General features: G+C 36.2%; 1 protein-coding gene across 3 annotated transcripts in view; it reads right to left on the minus strand.

The window, feature by feature from the left end:
* LOC111391876 (uncharacterized protein At3g06530) overlaps nucleotides 1-26,218 on the minus strand; it is a 38,252-nt gene extending 12,034 nt beyond the window's left edge. For 2 of the 3 annotated variants that reach the window (XM_023017154.1, XM_023017152.1), the window contains exons 1-26: nucleotides 25,878-26,218; nucleotides 25,586-25,799; nucleotides 25,375-25,470; nucleotides 25,052-25,169; nucleotides 24,803-24,970; nucleotides 24,514-24,684; nucleotides 24,266-24,321; nucleotides 24,048-24,137; nucleotides 23,819-23,967; nucleotides 22,903-22,985; nucleotides 22,687-22,815; nucleotides 21,619-21,693; nucleotides 20,373-20,541; nucleotides 19,341-19,480; nucleotides 19,133-19,225; nucleotides 10,968-11,148; nucleotides 9,944-10,038; nucleotides 9,709-9,864; nucleotides 9,468-9,621; nucleotides 8,605-8,738; nucleotides 8,331-8,412; nucleotides 8,095-8,257; nucleotides 7,452-7,527; nucleotides 7,116-7,289; nucleotides 6,930-6,998; nucleotides 6,743-6,847 (exon numbers count right to left, since the gene is read on the minus strand). In XM_023017154.1, the coding sequence (XP_022872922.1) occupies nucleotides 6,743-6,847; nucleotides 6,930-6,998; nucleotides 7,116-7,289; nucleotides 7,452-7,527; nucleotides 8,095-8,257; nucleotides 8,331-8,412; nucleotides 8,605-8,738; nucleotides 9,468-9,621; nucleotides 9,709-9,864; nucleotides 9,944-10,038; nucleotides 10,968-11,148; nucleotides 19,133-19,225; nucleotides 19,341-19,480; nucleotides 20,373-20,541; nucleotides 21,619-21,693; nucleotides 22,687-22,815; nucleotides 22,903-22,985; nucleotides 23,819-23,967; nucleotides 24,048-24,137; nucleotides 24,266-24,321; nucleotides 24,514-24,684; nucleotides 24,803-24,970; nucleotides 25,052-25,169; nucleotides 25,375-25,470; nucleotides 25,586-25,799; nucleotides 25,878-26,046 (3,309 nt within the window). In that variant the 5' untranslated portion in view covers nucleotides 26,047-26,218. The remainder of the gene's footprint in view (nucleotides 1-6,742; nucleotides 6,848-6,929; nucleotides 6,999-7,115; nucleotides 7,290-7,451; nucleotides 7,528-8,094; nucleotides 8,258-8,330; nucleotides 8,413-8,604; nucleotides 8,739-9,467; nucleotides 9,622-9,708; nucleotides 9,865-9,943; nucleotides 10,039-10,967; nucleotides 11,149-19,132; nucleotides 19,226-19,340; nucleotides 19,481-20,372; nucleotides 20,542-21,618; nucleotides 21,694-22,686; nucleotides 22,816-22,902; nucleotides 22,986-23,818; nucleotides 23,968-24,047; nucleotides 24,138-24,265; nucleotides 24,322-24,513; nucleotides 24,685-24,802; nucleotides 24,971-25,051; nucleotides 25,170-25,374; nucleotides 25,471-25,585; nucleotides 25,800-25,877) is intronic. The other variant, XM_023017153.1, reaches the window with a different exon arrangement.
* Nucleotides 26,219-26,637: the final 419 nt, after the last annotated feature.

The following is a 26,637-nucleotide window of genomic DNA, read 5'->3' on the forward strand; positions in this document are numbered from 1 at the left end:
ATGTCATAATCTTGCTACTCAATTTGTACGATGTGCTTCTTACAATATTGCCCATAAGGATTTTGTTTGTTATGATGGTGTTGCTAATCGTTTTCTTACCTCACAATGTGGTCTCCTTTGAGAACCAGTATTACTTCCAGCAGCATATCAAGTCCTCTTTTGATTTGGCTCCACTCCTTAGCTTTGAGGATGGCTTGCTCCATTGAACGTTTTAAACCACGTTAGTATATCGAAGACAACAGCTTCCAGCCCCACCGCCCCTTCCTGACCCTAATCCATCTCCAGACTTCACTACTCTTAGGCAATCCACTCAACCTCCTGATCGGTATGGTTTCTTGGCAACCTTTTGTCATATTACAGTTCTCTCTGATGCTCGGACTTTTTGAAATAGTCAGAGTACCCACGTCGAACATGACACGACATGGGTATGAGATATGTATCGAATTCTCCAAATTTCAACCGAACATTTCGTCATTTTTCCTTCTCTTTTCTGTACTTTCCCTTCTCTTCTTTCCCATTTTCGCTCTCTATAAAACTACGGTCGACGTCGAAATGATGGAGAAAGACTGCGGCGCTAGGTTTTCCCTCCTATCTTTTTTCTTTCCATTATCTTCTTTTTTCATTCTTTCCCTCTCTGTAATGGTGGTTTAGAGTTTTGTTTGTATAAGATGAAAATGAATTCCATATAGTGTTACTTAATGATCCACTAAGTTCAAATTGCATTTAAGTCCCTCATTTTCTATTTTACATAATATTTAATAATTCCCATAATTGAAAACTAAACCCCAAAATTCCATTTTATTCGTTTTAACCCTTTATCCAATACCAATTTCCTTCTTTGTAAATAATATATTTTATACTATGCAAAATATCATCTTAGATTAGCAAAAAAATGAAGTTTAAAAGACGTGCCCATGTACCCATATTTGAAAATTGGACTCTTTTTAATCATGTACTCTTATCCTACATTTAAAAAAAATAAAAGTTCCGACACTTAGATACAGATACGTACCCATACCTAATACCCGTACTCAAATTCGAGCATCATAGGTCGTTCCTAATTATTCCAAGCTGTTACCCAACCTTGCTGGGAGAAAGCAATGCAAGAGGAAATCCAAACTCTCCAAGAAGATCACAAATGGGATATTGTTCATTGTCCTCCTGGTGTCAAACTAACTACTCTATTAAGTTACGCTATGATGGATCTTTAGATTGATATAAAGCTCGGTTGGTAACTCTTGGTTATCGTCGTAGATTATGATGAGACTTTTGCACCCGTTGCTAAAATAACAAAGATTTGTATTGTTCTTACCATAGCTACCTCCAAGGGTTGGTGGTCCTTGTGACAAATAGATGTCAAGAATGCTTTCCTGTATGGTTAAAGAGAAGATTTATATGTCACCTCTAGCAAGTCTCAAACTCGATATGACTCATCGCTCTTTACCTCTAAAAGCAAGACAGGTATTGTGCTTCTTCTTGTCTATGTAGATGATATAGTTATTGTCAGAACCGAATCCAGATTAATATCTCACCTTCAAGACCAACTTAAGGAGTCTTTTCATATGAAGGATTTGGGATATTTATAGTATTTCTTAGGTCTTGAGGTGCTTTCAACTCCAACAAGGACTTACCTATATCAACATAAGTATACAGAGGAGTTGATTACGTTGGCTATAGTCAATCTGTTGATACTTCTTTGGAGATGAAAGTGAAATATCGCAAAGAGAAGCATGATCTCTTTTCAGATCCCTCCTTGTATCATCAGTTCGTGAGTAGTTTGAATTACCTTACTATTACACGACCCGATATCTCTTTTGCTGTCTAGCTCTTTTCCAAAGTTAATAAGCTACAGTGATGCTGATTGGGCTAGATGTGTGGATACCCGTCACTCAATTATAAGTTGGTGTATGTTTCTTGGAAGTACACTTATTTCATGGAAAAGTAAGAAGCATGACCGTGTCTCTAAATCTTCCACTGAATTTGAGTATCATGCTATGTCTTTTGCTTGCTTTGAGTTTGTTTGGCTTCGAGGTCTACTAGCGGAGCTTGGTTGCCCTCAACTTGAGCCTACACCACTTGATGCTGACAACATTAGTGTCATTCAAATTACTGCTATCCTATGTTCTATGAAAGGATCAAAACACATCAAAGTGAATTGTCAGTCTATACGAGAGCTTACGATGGTAAAATATATGTTGAATTTACAATTTTTTAATATGTGCTGATTTTGGTAGTTACTTTGCTGCTACTCACCAGTAGCAGAAACAGCTCTGCAACCCCTTCCTCTTCCTTTCTTCTCCCTCAAATTCACACCCACCCTTTACAATCATAACTACACCCTTTTCAAAATATTTGTAAGGTTTGAACTTCAAAATTTGGGTTGCGTTGGGGGTTGTCTTTGTTCAATTCAAAAGTCAAATAAGAAATTTTCCAGCAATAATCTCATAGTTATTATTGTACAATGATAATAAACAAGTAGAGAGCAAGTAGTCCAGTTTGGTTTCCATTATATATCATAATCCTATTTTATGGCTAAAGATAAAAACATACTTAGATAAGGATATAAAGCCATATCAAAACAATGATAAACAACTAGTGCTGTAACTATAAAATATTAAAAAAGGTTGTTTCATTGCCCTCAATGTCAAGAGGGATTTTCTTTTTTAACATCCTCTCTGAATCAAAAAGAGAGATTTTGAGTAAACTGTTAAAAGAAGTGTGGTATTTTACATCCTCTCCATTATTTATTTATTTTTTTTTTATTATTATTATTATTATTATTATTATTATTTTATTTTATTTCTTTTTTGCATATAGATATCGGATATGGATTCGATTTCAAAAGAACAAAGTAATCGTGAGATCGGTGATTAAATTCCAATGAAGAGTGAAACTGCGAATATGCAACAAAGTGTAAAGTGTAAGAAGGGACATAAAAGATCTGATGTTTGAGCTCATTTTGATATAAAGAATGATGAAACTGTGGAATGTATTTATTGTGGACAAGTATATAAGCATCAATCTAAAAGTGGGACTAGTACATTGCGAAAATCATATCGAGGATTTATGCAAGAAGTATCCATATAGGTTTCAAGACAAAAAGCAAAAGACATTGAATTTCTATGATTACTCTAAAAATGATGAGGTTTTAGAAAGTGTTGGTAGTGGTGGACAACTTGTCAAGTTTACTCAGAAAGGGGTGAGAGAACAGATTACTAAGTACTTTATATTATCTAAGTTACCTTTTTAACATGTAGAAGATGAAGGTTTTCTATGTTATACAAGATATTTTTTTCCAACTTTTTATTTTCCTTCAAGAATGATAGTTGCTAGGGATATATATCGTTTGTTTCTCGATGAGAAGAATAAATTGAGGAAAGAACTGAGTAAACATCGTGTTTGCTTGACTACTGGTTGTTGGACATCTATACAAAATATAAGTTACTTGTGTTTGACTGCTCATTGGGTTGACGATGATTGGAGACTAAAAAAACGAATCATAAGTTTCATCCAAATCCCCAACCATAAGGGTGATATGGTAGGAAAAAGGAATTGATATCTTGCCTTCAAGACTGGGGAATTAATAAGATTTTCTGTGTGACAGTTGATAATGCCTCATCTAATGACGTAGAAATAATGAAACTGAAGAGCGTTTTTCTAGAGAAGAAGAAGAATGGTCTAGTTCTTGGAGGAAAAATGATTCATATGAGGTGTTGCGCTCACATTCTCAATCTTAAAGTTTGTGATGGTTTAAAAAAAATTCGCAATGCTATATCATCTATTCGCAATGCTGTACGGTATGCCAAATCTTCCCCGGCACAACTAAAAAGATTTCGAGAGAGCTGCAAGGATGCAAATATTGCATCTCGAGGTTTATTGTGTTTGGATGTATCAACTAGATGGAATTCCACCTACATGATGTTGCAGGTTGCAGTAAAGTTTAAAAAGACATTTGATGTTTTGGAAAGTGATGCAAACTATACAAACTACTTTGATGAAGAAAGATCTAAAAGGAAAAATATAGATGAACCACCAACACATGTCGATTGGGACAAAGCAGAAGCATTTGTTGGATTCTTGAAGACTTTTTATGATATGACATTGAAAATTAGTGGCTCTTTATATGTAGCATCAAACACTTTCTTTCAAGAAATATGTGAAATTCATGGGGAGTTGAAAGAATTAGCTAAAAAGCCAAACAGTATGATAGGATCCATGGCAGTTTGCATGACAAGAAAATAAGATAAGTATTGGGGCAATCTTGAAAAGTTTAATCAATTGTTGTTCATAGCAACAGTTCTTGATCCCAGATGAAAGTTGGAATTGCTTAAAGTTGGGCTTGAACTCATTTATGATGTACAAATTGCGAACAAGTTAAAGAAAGTTGAAAACACGCTTCATAGGTTATATGAATGCTATAAGGAAATGATGACTCCACCATTAGCCCCACCTAGATGCTACTCAACCTAGAAGTCAAAGTCCATTACAAAAATACTTCAAGAATTTCCATACCTATTCCCTCAATTTTTAAAGCTAGATTCATGCAGGAAACTCAAGCTGAGAAGAATGATTTGATAGATGATTTAAATGATCGTTGTGAAGATTTGACCAATGATGATTTCGACAAATTAACTTGAAGGAAAATGAATGAAAAAAAGTACAAGATTGTCACCCAAATTGCCAAAGATGTGTTAGCCATTCAAATATCTACAGTTGCTTCTAAGTCTGCATTCTCTACTAGTGGTCGGATTCTCGATTCCTTTAGGAGTTCGTTGAGTGCAAAGATGGTTGAGGCAGTGATCTGCACTAAGAATTAGTTACACAATAACAAGGAACCTATAGTGATTCGTCAATATTTGGATGAAGTAGAAGTATTAGATGATTCATAAAAAAGCTATAGAAGGTTTTATTGTATTTTATCTTTCTATTCACTTTATTTTATAGCTTTTTTTACACCATTTAGTTGTAATAAATGAATATATTTATTATACTCTTATCAATATGCAAAGAACGAATCATATGTTACCACTGGAGATATTGTGCCAATTAATATTTGATTAAGAGGTTAGAACAAATTGTTTCACTGCATTAAATTATTAGAAGTGAAGAACTTGTGTTCATCATATTCGAAATAATAGTAATATTTATATTTTAGCGTCATATTTAAATTTAATATTTATGATTTAACTTGTTTGATTTATATATTTTTTTAATTAAACCGTGGTTAACCAAATCGAAAAAGGTGGTTTAGATTGGTTTGGTTTAGAAATTGAAGAGGTTTGATTTGGTTTGAAATTTTTTCAAACCGCTTTAAATGGTTTGGTTTGAAAATTTGTCACAAACCATCCAAACTGAACCGTGTTCACCCCTACAATAGATGTTCGGACCACTAATGTATTTACTAAGGCAATAACTCAACGACGACATCGGTTTACTCTCAGCAAATTGATGCTTCTAGACCATCCAACATCAATTTGAGGGGAATGTCAATAATATCAACAAAGATTATGGACAACTTAAATTAACATAATTATGCATTATATTTACCACAGATAGATTACTATATGTGTACCATTGATAGATTACTGTAGGTAAGTATTCTTTATCTATATAATGGAAGACATCCCAAATGCGAAGGACATTCAGCCAATTCTTCCCAGGGGAGAGAGAGTAAATGTTAAAATATATGCAATTCTATTTCATTTGATTCAGCGATACAAATACAAATTTACTCTGTTCTTGGCTTCATAATTTGGGCAGGTACCTAACAGCCTTCTAAAAGGAGAATAATGGAACAGAGCATGGTTCTAGAATATTGGATTTTTTTTCCTCCCCAGGGTACCAAACTTACATGAATGAAAGCACCAGAGAAAATTAAGTAGTAGCCAGTTTTGGTTACTTGCTTAGGAATGAGGTTGGTTGCTACAAAGGAGGATGTGACAGGAAAATTGGCATTGCGAGTACAGTGGTAGAGTTTTGAAATACACAACGAGACCTTCAAGTGACAGTTGAAATAAGATGAGCAAATACATTCTTGAAAATGATTCCAGTGTCACTACCAAGTTGATGGAAAAAGGTCTAAACTCCATGCCCATGCTACAAACCATTGCAGAGAATTGTAGAAACTGTCTAATGGTGATGAACCGTTATCCGACATGTACTTCGGCAAAGATATAACTGTGCCAACTTAATAGCCAATAAAGCAAACAGGACCTGAAAATAGTGTTATTGGAGGATCCTCTTGCTGGACAGAATTATTACTACTTGAAGATGTGAGTGACATGGCCTTTGACAAGCCTATGTCTCTTTCTACCTTGCTCAGACAATGGAAACAAAAAGCCAAAATACCCCTAAGCCACCACACCCAGTTGTACGCACGAAACGTAAGATGTTACTCACTTGTAAAATCCCCTCCTTAACAGTCAAATAGCTTACCCGGCCAACAAATTGGATTACCAGTTGGTTTGACAAGACAAAGCCACGTTTTATGCTCCGGTGCTTAGTTTCTCATTTTACTTGTAAACAGATCTTCCTACCTAGCATGCTAAAACTTAAAAGGTTCTGTCATCCTCTTCATGAGCTACTGTTATCAGTTATATAGATGGTATAGTGACCAAGAAAGGTAATACGATGGCATCATCACGTAATGTGATGGTTCTCTGTCCCTACCATATTTCATTTTCCTATTAATGAGAATCATCATAGCACACACATAATACGAATAGCTGAAAACGAACTCAACCTGAGTTTCGGTCCTCATATCTCCATACAAGGAAGAGCTCAGATTTCTCAAAGCCGTAATACAGGGCTCCACAACAGCAGAATCTTCAGTGTATATACCATTTAACTGAAAGTGCAGAAAATAATGAGATACTAGTCAGTCAGAAAGAATTTACATCAATCAGAAAGGATGTTAACAAGTTGCTGACCTGCAAAGCCTTTGATATAGGATCTTCAAAATCATGTCCACCATATGCTGAAGTGTGCCTAGTACAGCTCTAAAACATGGATAAGGACATTTATGTCTTATTTTTTATGAACTTTGCATAATGTATACAAAAAATGATTTTGCAAAAGATATAGACAAGAAATAAGAAAAAATTTAGGGAATTTACCTCAAGCAAAAGGCACAAGATGTCAACTTCAATTTTTGACAATTTCTCACATGCTCTGTTGTTTTCAAGATGATATTGATGACGTCTTTCTAAAAGATCATTTAATAATGATCTCACTCCCACAACACACATAATTTTACTTCCCAAACCTTTGAGTAAAGAAAGGATTCTCAGCTGCCATGAAAATGAAAATACATATAAACCTCTGAGAATCTTCAGCAGCCATGAAAATCAGAATATAAATTAAACTGTGTCCCTTAGCCCACTTGAGTCAGAAATTGGTACAAACGGGACCAAAGCAACTATCAAACCAAAGATTACTTTATAAAGACTAACCTTTGCATATGCAGAAAGCCCTAGACTGTAGCCAAGCATGAAAACCAGGATCTCATCTTTGGTGGATTGATCAAATCTGAAAAGTCATGTCAAGAAAGTCATTAAATGGATTGACACAAAAATGTGATTACTTTCATAATTCCATAAAAACTATTTGGAATTTGAGTAACAGAAGATCACTATAGAAGTACATAATACTAAGCAACCAAATAAGATAGTTAAGACGTGGGAGTCAATTTTCTAACCAAGCACTTGACAAATAGCATGAGTTTGTCAAAGCACAATGATTATGCGGTAACAGAGCATTAATGTCAGCATAACAATGAAGATAACGTAGGAAAAAGAAGGCCTTATGGAGCCATCGTCGGACAAGCGTAGCGTGTCGGGCACATATAAAAAGAAAGAAGGGTCATGACTCCCTCGTTCTATAAGTGGTCAACGTTCATTAACTAGAAGTATATGAATCGAGTGAAATTAAGAAAGAAACAGATCCCATAATCAGCAATAGATATTCACAAATCATTTAGTCAAAATGCATTAGCAATAAACAAACCTCATCAATCAAGGAACTGACATCAAATACGAAGAAAGCTTTCACTGTTTACCCAGGTAATAAGAGAATTAAAAAAAACAAATGGATAACCTATTTCCAATAGCCTGTTGCACCAACAAGCTATGAGCTGAGGAACTGAGCAGAGATGTGAAGAAAGAGCTAAGAAGATTTCTGTCAGATAATATCAGCTTCTTCTGCCGAACCACTAAGTCTAACAGACCCCCAAGAAAATGCAACCAGACTCCATCATTTCCTGCAATTTTTCTCAGTTAAAAAGGCCAGTAAAAATATGGAAGCAGTTGTTTACAAATTTAAAAGGGCAATACCACTATTGGATCCTGAGTCACTAGTATGGGACCACACTTTAGATAGCTCTTCAATGCAGCTCATGGCAGCAACTCGTACATTCTAGATAAAAAAGATCATATAGTATTAGTTAATGACATGCTTATAAAGTATATTTAACAATCAAAAGGATTACAGAAACATCAGTATTCTTGAGAAGAGAAGAGATATAAATGTCAGTAGTTTTGGCTAATGAAACAACCAACAGAATCAACCAAAAATTGAGAAGAAAAAAAGAAAACGAAGTTCGAGAACCTGGTTATCACTTGAAAGTGGAACAAGAATCGCAGGAAATTCGGCAAGGAGCTGAAGAGATGAGCCATCATCTGTCTGAGAACAAAGATTTGAGAAATAACAGAGACTCTCAGCTTGAACAGCAGGTGGAGCGCCTGAAAATTTAAAGAATCAAACAGGAAAAGACGATGAGATAACAGAATCTTACTGAAAGACACAATTTTTTATCATCTTTCCAAAAGGCGTGAATGCAAATAAATAAATCTCTGATAAGCTTTACAACCAGGCATCTTTATTGAGAAATCAAATAAAAGGTCCTTTCATTATAAGTTATAAAAATAATCAGATGAAATATTAATTAAAAAGAATAGAATAAATCTATAATTTAACACAACACAACAAAATACACCTCTAGATATCCATCCATACATCCATACATTGTAAAATGTTCTTAGCAGTCAGCCATTGAGGCCTTAGTCTAATTGTGGAGCAGCAAGGTTAACAGACAAGTCCTTGCATCACTGTGCAGCTCATGTAATTATACATGTTACCATCTATGCCCAGTACACCACTGTACATGTTTATTTCTCATAGTCCAATATCATATGGAAAAAGATCTCATGGCATTCCAGATTAAACTTGGCACTTAAAAGCATTTATTGTCTTCAAATTAAGATATCAATTAATTCAAAATATTAATAAAATTAAAGTTAGTGTTTCTATGTCAATACAAATTGATATCAAATGCCCAACATAGAATCACAAAATGATCAAGTACAATGCAATACACATTACCTAGATCGAGGACAATTGACAATAGAACTACAAAAACAAATAATACAAAAATGGCACAAGGAAAATTAATGATGCTGGCATAACCAAACCTTCTTCAGTAAAAAGTTTCAACATCATTTGCAATGGTGAGATCTTGCATTTTATAACAAGGTATTCCAAATGCTTCTTGAAAATGTCCTTGGAGTTGGAAGCAAAGAAAAAAAATAAATCCTGAAGCATGCATACCCACTTCCCCTTCCTATCCTGTAACAAATGGTGGATCACAGTTGTAGCATTCATAGCGGAACAAAACCTATCAAAATATATATATATAAATCAGGAGTCACCAACCAAAGATGCATCCTCAGGTGCTGTTGCAATTAATGCTTCTAGTAGCCTCCAAAACAAGCAAGCGAGAATCTCCACATTCAGGTCTTTGATGTTGGTGTCAGACACATGTTCTAAGATTCTTATGCAATCTTCATCCAGAATTCTTCTGTTTGACTGCTATCATACTATTCAATTTCAGGCACACGCACACAGATGTAGTTGAGTGTTTCATCAGTAAATAGTAAACCCACTGTACCTGCTCTGATGATATCCCAACAGACTCTAGCATTCCCCACTCCTTTCTGAGAATTGGAAAGCAAGAATCAAATAGCACAGAAAACTGTCCAAAATCTACAAGGAAAATGAAAAAACGCATTATGACATCGAAGTGCCACAACATGTGTGAAAAGATAACATTTTAAATACACACAGTACCCTGAAAGCATTAATGCTACTATCATCGTATACCAAATATCAATCTAGAAATAAACCCATAAATTTCAAAAGAAGACGTCTAAAGAAACGAGAAACAACTCCTCAAAGATACAAAAACTATTATCCAAAGTAGAAGAGTAAGGCCTGGGAGCCATAATTAAACTTGTTGATACAAGAGGCACATTGTGAGAGAGCATGAAAACCTTTTGGTTCCATTTCCAAATCCAGATAAAAGTTGAGGTAAAAAAGTAAAGACGTTTTCCAATGAAATAAGAGTACTATTATAAAGAAAAAATAAAATATGAACAAGTCCAAGAATATTGGGCTGCCAACCAGCAGTGGCAGCATGATGTTAATTCTCAACAATAACTAGGCTACTCAACAAAAAAGTGTGTAAATGGAATCCGTGGAAAATAAGCAAAAACACATCTAGTGTTTTTTAAAAGCAAATTGGGAGTATTTCTTTCGCCAAGTAGACCACTATCAAGAAACATTGCTTGATATCCCATTCCCGTCCACAATTAATATTGCTTTGACATACTACCAATATGATAGCTGTGTCTCTACAGCAACCAATCAAAACTACAGTTATAGCAATAGATAGCAGGAAGCAGCTTATCTACAGCTTCCAGAAATAGGATAAAGTGGGTAGAAGTCCTAACCAAACTTTCTTCCTTTTTGGTAAAGATTGAAAAAATAAAAAAAGAATAAATAGCAATTGACATTAACAGAGAACATGGTCACACAATAATTGTTCTAGATCTGCTTTCCAAGTTAGGTCACAAGTGGAGGTGGGTAGGAGGGCACACATATATAGTGAAAAAGAGGGGAACTAGAAAATTTACCAATTTCTGACGCCATTAATGACTGCAACAAAATCGAGAAGAACAATTTCTTTGACTGCATGTGGGCATTGCAACATTTAGTAAGCCACGGCATGTACTCCTCAGGGTTCAGTAAGAATGTCTCTGCTAACTTACTGATATTCTCCATATTAACAGAAGATATCCGTTCAGGATCCAATTTCTGCATTAGTTTAAGATAGGAATTCAAGTAACAGAAGATATACCAGAACTGCTAAAATAAGATGAGCAATGATTATTTTTCAAATAATTGCGTTTCAGCAAACAGTATTCAGATAGTACTTCCATATGGACATTATCATTCTTTTCGATGAAAATATGAAATACCGGTATGTTTCAGAAGTATATTTCTGTGCACAAACATACGAACACATTCAAACCTATTAAGTATATATACACATACCTTAAAAAACCAATTTAAATGAAGCCTAATGCTTGCAATTGTCACAAACAATCCAAAATAAAAGTAAACATGCATACATATGCAGTTGTGGCAACCAATCCAAAATATACATAAAGATGCGTACATGGTTATTCCTGTGTAGACCCCGAGAACAACATATTTGAAAAAAATTTAAAAACAAATGCAAGAGACAACTAGTCAAATAATTCTATCTCAACTCAGCATAGTCTTATACATGTTCATTTGGGGTAGACGGATCCTCTTCTTTCACTCCATTCCGTTTGAGTCATCTCCAAAGTTGAACAATAAATGCTCCAACCCTTTTCAGTCATACTATTTCATGTCAAGCATTTTCCTCTAGGACTACAACTAACATATGTTCCATCAGTTTCCTTGACAAGTGCATCCAATGGCATTCACCATATATGCTCAAATGATTCTCCACCAATTTGTCTTCCATGTGAGCTGCCTTAAAAATATGCTCAGTGTAATACCACCATGTTAAGTGGGAAAGCACAACTTTTCAAACTTTAAGGGAGGCATAAACTGACCTCCTTAAAGCGAGACAATACAACATATGAGAGAATGTTAAGTGGGAAAGCACAACTTTTCAAACTTTGAGGGAACATGCATTACGAATTTATGGCCCCCCAAAAAAAAAAAAATAATAAAAAAAAATTTATGAGGCATAAAATGTATGAAATTAAATTTTCGTATTATTTTGAATATCTATTAAATTACTGATATAAAAGTATTTAAATAAGTTTAGAATTTTATCATACTTAATATTTGGATATATATTAAATTATTATCGAATTATTTAATATAAAGGTGCTTATATAAATTTAGGATTTTAATATATTTATACTTGAATCTTATCATCATGTAATTAGAATTTTATTTGATAAGGATGTTTGTTAAGAGTCCAATTTAAATTCTAGTAAAATTCTAAGTAGACCATTATCATTATCATACCTATAAATACCCATATTGTGCACTTTAATTCACACAATTTAGAGAGACGGAAAGAAAGAAAAAAAGTGTGAAAAGAAAGAGAGAGAAAGGAAGAAAGAGAGAGAGAGAGAAGAGAGGAGAGAGAAAAAGATAGAAAGGAAAGGAAAAAGAAAACAGCAAAGAGAAAGAAAGGAAAGGAAAAGAAAATAAAATTTTCTCGACACGTTCGAGATCCGTTCGCAAGAATTTTCTATCCTAAATAGCTCAAGTACACAAGAAATTTAACAAATAGGTATGGATTTCTCTAAATGCCCAATGATGGTGTGTTTTCAAATTTTAATATTTTAAGTTAAAAGTTTTTTATGCGCTATTATATGTTCCAAAGTAAAAAAAGATGATGTGAGAAATATCATAGGGTATTATTATGTAAATCTACACGGAAACTAGCCACAGGGCTAAATACCCTAAGTGGAGATTGAGAATGAGTTTGACCTAAGTGAAAATGAGACGGTCAAGTTTCCATCCCATTAAGAAAGTTATATTATGTGCATATTTTACTTGCTTTTTATATTAAACTGTGAAAATACTGACATGAAATCTATACTGAGTATATTCATATGCTCATTCCATATTCTTAATTATTTTTATAGATGCTTGATTGGATCGAAGTTGGAGGTTAAAACTGTTGATAGAGTCCGTGTTGCTGGATTAAGAATTTAAAATTTTCTTTTAATATTTAGTTAGAAAACATTTTTTTATTCAAATTAGAATTTTATTTTATTTTATTTTTATTCAAAAATCAAATGTAGAATTTTTAAAAATAAGTGCTAAATTTATAGTTCATTAGTGGTTTGAATTTATATAACTTTTTATAAGACAATAAAATAGTTTAGTTTATTCCGCAATGTTTCTCAAATATTTTTATATATTATAATACGTCAATCAACATTTATAGTGATTAAAGTGATTATTTAAGTAACCTCCGAAGTATAGGTTTCGAGGCATTACACTCAATTCTTTCTCCATCTCTTCTTATTTTGTTCACCTAAACGTTGTTGTTACGCCTCGAGACGTCAATGCAGCATGGAGGTACTATACACAGACAACTGACAATCAACAAGATCAAAAATAAAGAAATGAACAAGCCGTTCTTTAGCCGAATTACTATCTTCGTCCAAAGCCCCTTGTGGCGAAGCACTCCCTATTTAGTCCGAGCCACAGCACATCCAAAGCTCTCTCTCTTAAAGCCGAAGCACCTACCGCCTTTAAAGCGAATCTAAAGAATATCTTTAAGAATGATTTAATGTTTGTATTAATGAATGTAAGAAATGTTAGCAGAAGGTGTAGGGCAGCCGACCCCTTGTCAATGTAATTAATGTATTGCACTCCGGTTGTTGGGATGAGGCCATGTGGTTTTGGTCCAACAATGACCATGTCGGCCCAGCTCTATAAATAGCAACTTTTGTAACATATAATGGGATGGAAAAAAATGTATGCAAGATCGCACATTTGAATTCCCATAACAAAAACCTCTTTCTTGTTAATTCCACATTGAAACGAGTTCAAATCACCTTCAACTTTGGGGGGAGTTTGTGATAGTTCATTTTTTTTTTTTTTTTTTGATAGGTAATCAAATAATTTTATTACTTAAAAGAGAATACACGGGGGGTGCACAATCACTTTAAGCTATTAAGGAAAAACATGAAATTAGGCAACCCATCTCCAGGATTTCTAGCCACAGCATTAAACCAAGAGTACAAAGTAAAGTAAAATGTTTCTCTTATCTGCTCTCTTGTCTTTGTTTGGTCTTCGAAGCAACGGTTGTTCCTTTCTCTCCACACGCACCAAACAATGCAACCCGGGATAAGGTGCCATACTAGTTTGCTATCTTTATCCCGAAGTTTTCTACGCCATGCCCGTATCACGTCCTCTATACGACGAGGCATCACCCAATCCATAGATTGTGAACTGATTATACTGTTCCAGATCCAACGTACACCATCACAATGAATGAACAAATGATCAATCGTCTCCCCATCCTTCTTGCACATATAACACCACTCAATTGCATAAAAGCCTTTACGACGAAGATTATCTACCGTTGAGACCTGTCCTCTCACAACTGTTCACAATAGGAATGCCACCCGAGGAGGCAATTTACACTGCCAAACCAACTTCCATGGGAATGAATTATTCACACATCCCATGAGGGAACCAAAGTACGAGCAAACCGAAAAAATGCCATCCTGTGCTATCCTCCACCTGATGCAATCCCTCTCTCCAATTCGAATTTGGGCCTCATGTAAAATGGTTATAAATAGCGAATAATCTTCCAATTCCCAATCCTGAAGATCCCTCCCAAAAGTTATATTCCAACTATAACTCCCATTATGAATGTCTAAGGAATCACTCACCATGGCAGTGAACACTAAGGCAATACGATACAAAGAAGGGAATCTCTCCTTCAGCGGTTGATCTCCGCACCAACAATCATCCCAAAATTTAATCTCATTACCATTTCCAACCACAAACTTCAGTTTGTCCACAAATGCACTCCATCCCCGTCGGATATACCTCCACAAGCTCACCCCATAAAAACCACAATCCTCAAATGTACACCATCCCCCCTCGGTCACACCATACTTCGCCCCAATTATTTCTCTCCAGAAACTGTCCCTCTCCACTCCAAATCGCCACAACCACTTGCCTAATAAGGCTTTATTGAACAACACAAAGCTCCTCACCCCAAGACCTCCCATCCTCATCGGCAAACAAACAACTCCCCAATTGACCAAATGGAGTCTCCTCCCCTCTCCCAACCCTGCCCACAGAAATTCTCTTTGAAGCCTCTCTAGTCTCTTTGCCACTGCTATCGGAATGGGGAACAATGACAAAAAGTAAGTAGGGAGATTGTAGAGAGTGGATTTAATGAGAGTAAGTCTACCACCCTTAGAAAGATACATACGCTTCCACCCTGCTAACCTTCTCTCCATCCTGTCCACAAGACCATTCCAGATATGGGTACTTTTAAATCGTGCCCCTAATGGGAGTCCTAGATATGACATCGACAACTGCGCAACCTTACAACCCAATATATCAGCCAGCTCCTCGACATTATTAACCTCCCCAACTGGAATAGCCTCAGACTTTCCCAAATTAATTTTCAAACCAGACACCGCTTCAAAACATAAGAGCAGACGGCGCAAGTTCCTGAATTGTTCTACATCTGCATCACATAAGATCAGCGTGTCATCTGCAAATAACAGATGAGACACCTACAATTGATCAACCATAAAACCCCTTATCAAACCCGCTCTCACTGCTCTTTCAATCATCCTACTGAGAGCCTCCATCACAATGACAAATAACAATGGGGGTAATGGATCCCCTTGTCTCAAGCCTCTACTGCTCCGGAAATAACCCTCTGGTGTTCCGTTGACCAAAACTGAGAATGAAACAGTAGAAATACAGAATTGAATCCATTTACACCATTTATCCCCAAAGCCACAGCGCCTGAGCATATATAACAAGAAACCCCAATTCACATGGTCGTAAGCCTTCTGAATATCTAGCTTACAAAGCATCCCTGGGGCCCTTAGGCGCATTCTTGAATCTATGCATTCATTCGCTATAAGCACAGAGTCCAAAATCTGACGCCCTTTTACAAATGCATTCTGAAACTTGGACACTACTTTTCCCAGTACCTCCTTTAATCTGTTTGCCAAAACTTTCGAAATAATCTTATACACCCCGCTGACAAGGCTAATGGGGCGAAAGTCCTTAATATCAGTCGCTCTCGGTTTCTTAGGGATGAGCACAATAAATGTGGCATTAGAACTTCTCTGGAATCTGCCACGTTCAAAAAAATAAGATAAAGTATTCACAATGTCCAGTCGAACCACATCCCAACACGCTTTGTAGAATGAGAACGAGAAACCGTCCGGTCCCGGGGCCTTATCATCGTTCATGCTGAAAACGACCTCCTTAATTTCATCCTCCCCAAATGGTCTCTCCATCCATCGGGCATCATCCTCATTGATTGTAGAAAAATGCAATCCCCCCAATTCTGGCCTCCATTCAAATTGCTCCCGATAGAGGTTCTGATAAAAATTAACCAGTTGGCTTCCAATTTCCTGTGGTTCCTCATAAGTAACCCCATCCACCTCCAAAACTGTGATGGAGTTGTTCCTCCTACTAGAATTGGCGACCCTGTGGAAGAATTTAGTGCATTTATCCCCCTCTTTCAACCAAGTAACTCTAGATTTCTGTCGCCAATTAATCTCCTCCATCTCTACCAACCTCTCCATCTCTTCCTTTAATCCTCTATGTCTCTCCTTCTCCTCCCCAGTCAACCCCTCACTCTCCTCCCGCCTATCCAATTCCTCTATTTCTGACAGACACTGATTTTTACTGCAGTTAACATTGCCTACAACTTCCTCATTCCATTTCTTTAAGTCCCCTTTCAACGCCTTTAGCTTCTGATCCAATACAAAACAGGGAGACCCACTGACTTCATAGGAAGTCCACCACGTCTGTACACGCTCCCTAAAACCTTTTACTTTCAACCACATCTTCTCAAACCTGAAAGGTCTTCTTCCACCACCCCTTCTATTCCCCGATAACATAATAGGAAAATGATCCGAGTATACCCTCCCCAATCTTCTCTGAGTGACATCTGAATATTTAGACTCCCACTCCCCACAAATCAAGAACCTATCAATACGAGACAGAACGGGTTGATCCCGATTGGATGACCAGGTCAAATCTCCCCCAATCATAGGTAAATCCACCAACAAATTCTCCCTAATGAAATCTGAGAACTCCTCCATCGCCCTAGTTAGTCTCCCACCACTCGACCTCTCCGACGGAAATCGAATCACGTTGAAATCACCCCCAATACATGTAGGGAGATTCCACCAAGCCCTCATTCCAGCCAGTTCATCCCACAAACCCACTCTACTGTCATCAGAATTAGGCCCATAAACTCCTATTAACATCCACCGAAATCCATCCTCACAATTTTTGAAAGAAATCGATATAGAGAACACCCCTATACTCACCTCCTTAATCTCAAGCACCCTAGTGTCCCACATCACCAACACGCCTCCTGAAATCCCTGATGACCCCAAAAACTGATATTAGTTCATTTTAAATTGTTATCAATCATACCGTCGGTACTCGAGCATGTTCGTCTCGTGTTATAGAGCATCTTCCACATCTGATTGACCTTACGATCGACTATTCCGATCGTTACGTGTCGGAATTTGCTCGCGTAGACACGAGTAAGCCTGACACCTATTGGCCAAGCTATCATCGCAAAAAAATGGAGTCAACAATTGTCATCTCACCTACACTCAATTAATTAGATGTCATTTCGAATATCACAAAAATTACATACAGAGCCCCTCTTCCACTTATTCGAATACAAGCATCATATTATCTACAAATCCATCAACTCGCTTACCTTTAGTTCATCCATGATTAAAACAAATATTGGTAATTCAAATCTCAAAAGACTCTTGGGTAATCCTCTCTCTCTCTCTCTCTCTCTCTCTCTCTCTCTCTCTCTCTCTCTCTCTCTCTCAAAGCATCACTGTGTAACTCAGTCTCACTGATTTAATGCCATGATAGTTAGGCAATCATGATATCACCCATATATAAGAAATGGGAACAAATATACTTGACATCCACTCATTCAGCATTTTCATTAAATTTTTTTATTTTTTTTTGTTAATCAAGAAACTATAACTTCTCCAAAATGCTTCCAAATATCAACAAATATACCATCCAGTTACCAGTCTTACCAACTTCCATCCTTTTTAGAGCTACCTTGATCTTCGCAATCATAACTCCGTAGAAAAGTTTATACAATGGATGGCAATGCAAGACTCCAATGAGAATTCCAATGAAAATCTGGACCTGGAGGCTTTGAAACAGACGGATTAACATGTTTTGATCTCTCTTAGTGATGATAAGGATGACAATCCTATTTTTTTTCTAACGAGGGACCGACTCCAAAAAGAGGTTCTTTTCTGCACATTTTTCCACCATTATATACTCAACAGAGATCGCAGATTTTGGACCAAAAGCTCTATATATATGTTTACCCTGCTTTCTACATAACTTATTTTTAACAGGACATAATTACACTTAAGAGAACTAAGGTCCCTCTCACTATATCTTATCTCTACATTGCTCCTTTCCATACACAATAGCATCTTCTGCAATTTTATAGATGTGAATGTCAGATACACCTAACAGCAATTCACTGTGTTGACAAATTACATAAAAACTCCTTAATGACACTACAAGCCTACAATGTGATTAATGATTAAGTTGCTTATAAACACCTATGTTCACTGAGATGCAAGTGGTTGACAATTCATCACAATAATCTTTATTTTAACACAATGTTAAGGAAGGTTGTACAATAAACTGAAGAAAAAGAAACAAGAAGCATATGTACAGTGCATATCTCCAACTTCTTAGTCAATTTAAATGGCAGAAATAAATATGGGTCTCAGATCAGAATTTGCGAACTTTGTAAATAGAATAGGCCATAAAATAAAAAGAAATGAAATAAAAATAATTTTGAATGGCTAGAAGAAAGACTGTCCAAGGATGATGGAAGATTTTAGGTCTGACACATGAGAAAATCAACTAAAGGGATATTGGGCACATCATTATTAGAATCTGAAATCAAAAGTGGAACCCATCCTTCAAAAGTTCCAATGCTAGGTATCCAAATGCAATGGATTTACAAAAGCTTACATATGGAAAATCAACTTACCTTGTGTCGACCAGAAAGATTGTTAAGATTCCTGTAAAGAGACCATTTTAACTCCTTAGCTAATTCCAATGCCTTCAGATTCAATCTCCAGGTCTGATTAGGCAGCAAGAACATTTAAAACAGCAAGTCAAGCAAATATCATGAATAAAAACATCCTCAACTTCCCATTAAAGAGGAAACAACGTAGAGTAGTCCAAAATAAAGGAACCTTGGGATGAATTAGGATTAATGGGAAAATTGACATCGCTAAGTTTGAGGCATGTTCTTCGAGATCTTTGAAACTCATAATCAGTTGTTGTAGGCACAACACAGCAGCATTGTAAGGTAGAGAGGAGTTATTTAATGAACCTGCAAGGAGCAGCAAATGATAATAAATTGAACATATGCGCGATGATGATAGGATTAGAAGAAAGAAGTCCTCAAACCAACCTGTCCTCCCTTTCTAGGTAAGCAGTTTTCTTCATTCATTGATTAATTCAAGTTAGCTTTGCATTTAAATGGTAAAAGACTTGTAAATTCAAAATGATGGCATCCAGAATTCATGTACTGGTGATTTTGAACCTGTCCATTGCAACCGTTTCGCTAACAGTAACAATTCTTGTACTTTTCTTGTGGTTGGAATATCTCATGACTAATATTCAGGTGTTTTCAGAGAGGCAAGATACATGTTGGGAACTCTTCTTGACAAATTGGATATCTTTCCATTTTAGTAGTTCCACATTTAAATATTACTTGATCCTTTTGCATGCAGCAGGTATTTAAAGTACCAAGCAAAAATTCGCATAAGCCCAGTGTATGTGCTGGCTCCTTGAAAATGTAAGGATTTTGCAACTTTTATGACTTCTATTTATACTCATATGAAGTAATGTAGGATATACAGATATAGCAGACCTCCTTTGCAGTTAATGTCGTTCTATCTTAGAGGGTAGCACCATATCCAACAAGCAGAATAAGCAAGATTCAGGAAGATTAAAACTGGTAATTATCCTGATAAATTAGGATATGTGATTGCTGAACTTCATTGTATTCTTAATTGCACAAGTTAATTGTGTTTATAACTCAGATAGATTGACATCGTCTTATGTTAATTGTCACGGTTTAAAAAGCAATAACTTGCATTATTTCCCGTTAAAAGTTAAAACTCCTAGGCGTTTGAATTCTAACAGAAGCTCTATAAATTAAGTTTCGAGCAAAGAATAGACCCCAGATTCAGAATGCTAGAGTTTAACAGCATACTTACTTGACAATAAGATCTCACTGCACCTCTGAATCACATGTTGGAGTGCTTCAATCAGACGCGCAGAATTTATTATTTCAGACAACTTCTTTAAATTCAGAACAGCAAGGACAACACTTAGGTCATCTTCATAAAGCTGCTGCAGTATTGCATCTTGAATGGCAACAAATTTCTGGGTAGAGAAGAACCACTTTAGGAATCAAGTATAAGAAAAGAACTTACAATGACCAGGTGTCAAAAAATTCTAACACTGAATATTGTACGAAGGGAATGAAAAATGAGAAGCAAACTTCGCAAATTTAAAGCATGTATGAGAAGCATTTATAAGTGGTTTAAACTATATATAGATAGAAATGAGTGATGGATACTACTTGTGGTTCTCTCGAAATGTGTGGAAAAAAGTGGCCTGAGTGTTTATAAACAGTTTATAAATATGAGCCAAGCATAGGCTTAGACATCACTTATACAAATAATGTCGGTCACACCACCATTGATGGATCCAAGCACAAAAAGGCAAAACAAATTTTGAGAAAATCAGAATAAAGAGCCATCAAGAAAGTTTGAAGTACCACAATAAAATTGAAAGCATGAGGCACTAAATATGGTTTCTTCGACCATGAAAAGAGGAGAGATTTAATTCTTGGGGGATATGGAATATTTCAGATTTTCCCTTAGATGTAGAAGTAAAATCATACTGCATTAAAACCAGCCAAGCAACAAGACAACCACGACCACATTCCGGCTATGGTAAAAGATCTGTTATGAACAAATTGTCAGCATTTATGTGGTGAGCAAAGATCTTATAGTTATTGAATATAAGAGCAAGATACAAGAAACAAAAGGTTTTGCCGGAAAACACAGACAATTTTACTTCTTTTTTTAATTTTGCCAGTCATATATTAATAGAGAACTACCAGTGAATAGCATTTTTAGAATAATGTGTGGTCAAAAAGTAAGGAAAATTTTTTGATATACATGTAGAACATTTTATTGTGCGAATGTGTGGTTGAAAATGATTCTATAGCAAACTATAAAATATATTAATGTGTGTTAAACAGTCACTTAATTGCAACACAAGAAATGTTCCAAATTGTAGAAACAATGACGACCTGGCAAGAACAGTATAGAGATGGAAACCAGCATCGAAAAAATGGCATGGCGCTGCTTATTTTTAAACTTTATGTTTACTTCTAATATATGAAACATGTCGTATCAACCTGCAATCTAAGTAGAGTAAATCAGGCACTACCTTAGAGCCAGCAGCTTTCTCCCTCGTAATGCCATCAACATCCAAGCTCGAGAGCACTAGCCTCCGAACCTCGACCTGGACAAAATCAAATGGAATGTCCATTGGAGCAAATATAACTGTATACCACACCTAAATTCGTCCTAGCTAATAAATATACACAGTAAAACTTGAGAGGAAACTTTTTATCAAGCTTTGCTAAGTAAATGGTGATGGAAATTTCCATTGGAGAAGGAGATGCAGTATGAGTGTATGCGACATTTATTGTGCTATGAAGAGCTTAAAGCCCATCATCTTTATCAAACAAAGGGGGTTAGTGAGCCTTCATAGATACCAAAAAAGGGAGAGGTCCGTGGACCGTGAAAGAAAAATAAAACAGAGACAAAAAGAGGGAGAAACAAAAAAGTAGTCTCTCTGGAACTTCACTAGAAGATCATGAGGCAAAACATTGCCAAATTTGGCACAAATTTAGCAGCAAGTTCTACACTTCTACAGGTCTTGAATTTTAGCTTGATCTATCAAAAGTCTTCAAACTATCCCTTGGTGAGATCTAGACATTTCTCTTTTTATTTCCATCATTGAAATCACTCTGTGTAGAAAAATCCATGTTTAGGTGTTAACAGCGGCTATGCATTTGAAACTCCAAAACAGTTACTTAGTAGCTCGTTGCTACTTCTCTTCTTTGGCTCGCCGGAAGATGCCAATCATGCACTACTTCATTGTAGGTAGGCCTAAGAGTCATGGTATCTTTTACCTTCACAGCGTTGCCTGAATGATGCCTAAGGGGGTCAGGGATGCAGGAGAGAAGTATCGAGGGATTCTATGGAGAACACTGGGAAAGTAGTGAAAGTAGCCATAACTGCTGACGCAGGTAGTGTGGAGAGAGAAACAGGAGGGAAATTTAGGGGCAAGAGAGTGATATTTTGAAGCTCAAGACTACTTTCCTATTAAAGTGCATGTCCGACGAGACAGTCATGCCACTGCAGTGGGAGTGCCCAAGGTTCATAGGTAGTAATGCATTACATTAATGGTAATGTAATGAAATCAAAGTTAAACAAAGTCAAAGAATACCTCTGGATGTTCCAGAGCAAACAGAAATTTCAAATCAGATATTCCATTTGATAAATCCAAGATTCCATCAAATATCTTGCACAGCATATCATAGCTCGAACAATCTTTCTTGAACTTCATTTTGGCCTCCTATAAAAAAGCCAGGAAAAAATCATAAATAAGTAGTAGCATTCGAATCATTAAGGATACAACTGCAAAGAAGCAAGAACAACAAACCTTCAAGAATCTGTGAATGGCTCCACCTGATTCAAATTGGTAGTGTTTGTGAACAGCATCCAGTATCTTCCTGGCACGGCTTCCTGATGAGAGTTCCACAGTGCCCAATTAAGACAATAAGCCAAGATAGTACTTTATTCAACCATCTGGATGCATGTATGCATATCTGTAGCTACTAAACATATGCAAAAGCAACATAAAGAGTAGATAAGAAGTTAGAGCCCTAGGGGAACAATAGTTACTAGATGTAGTGGCAGAGGGAGGTGGGGTCCAGTTGGGTCATTGGCTCGCAATGAAATTTGAAATAAAATTTTCGTAATAGGACATTTTTATTTTGATTATTTTATTACTTAATATTATTATATTTTGTGTTTGAAAATTTTTTCCTCAGTTAAATTTTGCTCATACTGATCCCATGTTGTAGCTCCGCCACTCACTACATGTGCTAAGAGCATGGACACAGCAAGGACTCTTTGGCCTCGAGCATAAAATAAAGCTTCATCAAAGTGAAGCGAGTATTCTGTTATGAATGAAAATTCCCCCATTGATTCATGTGCTAAGACCATGGACGCACCAAGGACTTTTTGGCCTCAAGCACGAAGGTAAGCTTTATCAAAGTAAAGCGCCGATTATATTCTGAATAAAAATTCTTCACGTGACATCATATTTGACAAAATTCAGAACTGAGCAATTTCAACTAAAATAATCAAGCATCAAGTAATTCCACCAAAACGTTGAGCAGAATCTGAAAAAATGTAAGTAATTCAGATGCAATCAAAAATGCTCGAAGGTAAGCATGTGCATTCTGTGCTTGGCTTCACCTTGAACTTTTATGCTGTTTACTTATGCTGTGCAGTTCAAAACTAAAAAAGAGCTAGGGTGCATGCTTTTAACAACTAAGTAAAAACAGACAAACCTGATTCAGAAGATGCCCAATATTTCTTGTCAAATGATATCCTCATGCACGTATTAAGAAGCTTAGAGACTATATGACTAACTTGTTCTTTCAAAGGAATAGTCTCTATCATTGATAATAAAGTAGAATGGCGGATATCATCAGACAAACTGCAAATAAAAGATACTTAGTTCAGCGGGAAAATACAGAGGGAGAATAACCTACATAGTTAAAAATGGCATTCCCATACCAGTGCTCAAGAAGGGAGTCCAGAAACACAGCAAGGAATTTGTCAATATTGTAATCCTTGGTCAGTCCCAAAAGGATCCCCGTAATATCCCTTCAAAGTCAAAACAAGATATGAAAGATATAGAACTACTATGAGAAAATAGAAACTACCAGATAAAGAGAGTGCTGAAAGTGCAAGATTGTGCATATGAAAGTCCACATGGCGATAGCAAGGCCCACCTGATTTCAGTTACGACATCCAGAGTCTTCCTTGGTATAATTAACACTGATTGAAGCTAGAAATCAAGTTCAAAGAAACATAAGGACACGATTGATAACAATAATTATGCCACAAAATCTATGGGTGCATACCACCACTGAAACACTTAGCAATAAGCTCATAATGCATCATGGTCCAAGTCATGACTTGTGGAAGTGAAAAATGACATGTAATACTAAGATGCCAGAGTGAAATCGTAAAGCAGTACCTGAACAAAGTTGATTAGGGCCATAAATGACATGCGGACACATTGTAAGTCAGCTGATTCGTTTACGTCTGCCCTGACTATGTCAGCAATTGAACGCATTAGGCCTTTAACGACATTTGGGGCCAGAGCCACTTTTTGGGCTAGTAAAGTAACAATAATTAGAGCACCAGCCTATAAAGAAAATAAATAAGATATTGGTCCATCAATCAACTAAAAGCACAAGAAATAAAACCTGCCAAATTATGGTCAGGAAAATAGCAAATATAAAAATTACACATTTGAACTTGACCTTCTGATTCGATCCTTTGGCACCAGGTTGAAGTCCAGAATTCAAATATGGAAGAATCCTCTTCACAACATCACTATCAATAGTCACTACTCTCAAAACCTCAAAAACGACTGCTGTGCAGAACCCAGTCACAACTTTTGATTGGTGAATCTTCTTTAAAGGTGCAGCCTTAAAAATTTAAAAACCTTCAGGCAATCATAATGGGAAAAAGGAAAACAGAAGAAAACACTGCTAATAATAAACTCTTACATAATTACATATAGCCTCCAAAACCCCCATATCTTGGATACACTGTTGTACAATGACATGCCTGGGCAGTGGAGCACCTGATGTTTTAACTCCATCGAGAAATTTCCATCTGCTGTTTCTGCACCACCAATATAAATCATGTAGAAATAAAATTGCATGCTCAAGTAGTATGTTTGACAAATTTAATTCAGTCATGATCATGTTATCAATTAACTAAATTTAAAGGAAAGAAACAATATCCAAAGAAGCAAGAACCAAATTTTACAATATCCAAACACAAGGAATTTTGGGTACTAATGAACTCATAAAAGAAAAAGACTTACCCTGCGTTAATTAATTGTACTATTTGAACAAACACGTGAGTCTCATGATACGGCAATGCACATAAAATTAGCTCCTCGGTATTGTACACATGAACCCTACAACCAAAAAAACTCAACTTTTTGACTATCAAAAAATTATAAACGATGCTTAACAAGCAAGTAGGTGAAATTTACCATGATCACCCACAAAATAAGGGGAAAAAGTACGTACTTGTATCTACGGATTAAATACTCCAAGGTGTTCACAGCAGAACTCAATTCCAAATACCCTGTTAGTAACCGTAAATACGAGCTAATTGATGCATTAATTCCGTCATTATCTCCAATCCCCAACAACTCCCTGTCAAGCTCCTTACTCTTGTAACTAAACAAATCGTTCCTGTAGTTCCTAAACCTCTCTTCCTTGTCTATTAAAACCTCCAATCCTAGTAATAAATAAACAAACATTAGAAAAACATATACAAGTAGAGGTTTTTCAATTAAGAAATTTGAGATGCTAATACCAGAGAGGGCAATGTTGAGGATAGTGTCAAGGTCGGTATCAGCGGCCTCTTTGGGGTCGAATATGAGCGAGGGGCGAGTGAACGGCTTTTTGAGGGGTTCAGAATCGGCGTGCACGTTAGAGAGAGATTTCAGAGCCTGTAGCTGTGCTGAAATTGAGTTTCCTGCCATTTTTTCAAACTGAGGGAAAGCACTGAGTGTTATAAACTTTATACCCGTTATCGCTCTTATATATGCCGGACTTAGGTATAAAGACTTTCTTTCCCTTGAGGTCAGACGCTGGAGTTGGCGGAAAGTAAGCAAATCAGAAGTACAAATAGCAGAACAGAGGCGGTTTGCCCTGCTTGGCTGCACAACTAAAAATTGAAAAAACCAAATGGCATAGAGGCTCGGCCCAAAACAAATTAACCCACTCAGTCAGCCCAAAATGAGAGAGTCTGATTAATGGGCAAATTATGCCCAATATCCTAAAAAAATTAACTAAATTTATTGAGTGAAAATTACATAGAAACCTACTTTTAAAAATCTCATTTCATAAATCATATGCTAAGTTTATTATTTCAAAAATCAGACATTTGTTAATTAATATATTATTATTTTATAAATATATTATAAAATTAAATTAATACACATCCACCCACCCTACCCAACCACCCCTCCAAAAACTCTAATTGTCTTCATATTTCCTTTCTCTCAGTCTTCCCCCACTTCATGTGTCACTAGGGCCATCACATTGGCGATGATGCGACTGCATCGAGCTAT

Source organism: Olea europaea, unplaced genomic scaffold (genome assembly GCF_002742605.1).
Source record: "Olea europaea var. sylvestris unplaced genomic scaffold, O_europaea_v1 scaffold855, whole genome shotgun sequence".
Classification (NCBI taxonomy): domain Eukaryota; kingdom Viridiplantae; phylum Streptophyta; class Magnoliopsida; order Lamiales; family Oleaceae; genus Olea; species Olea europaea.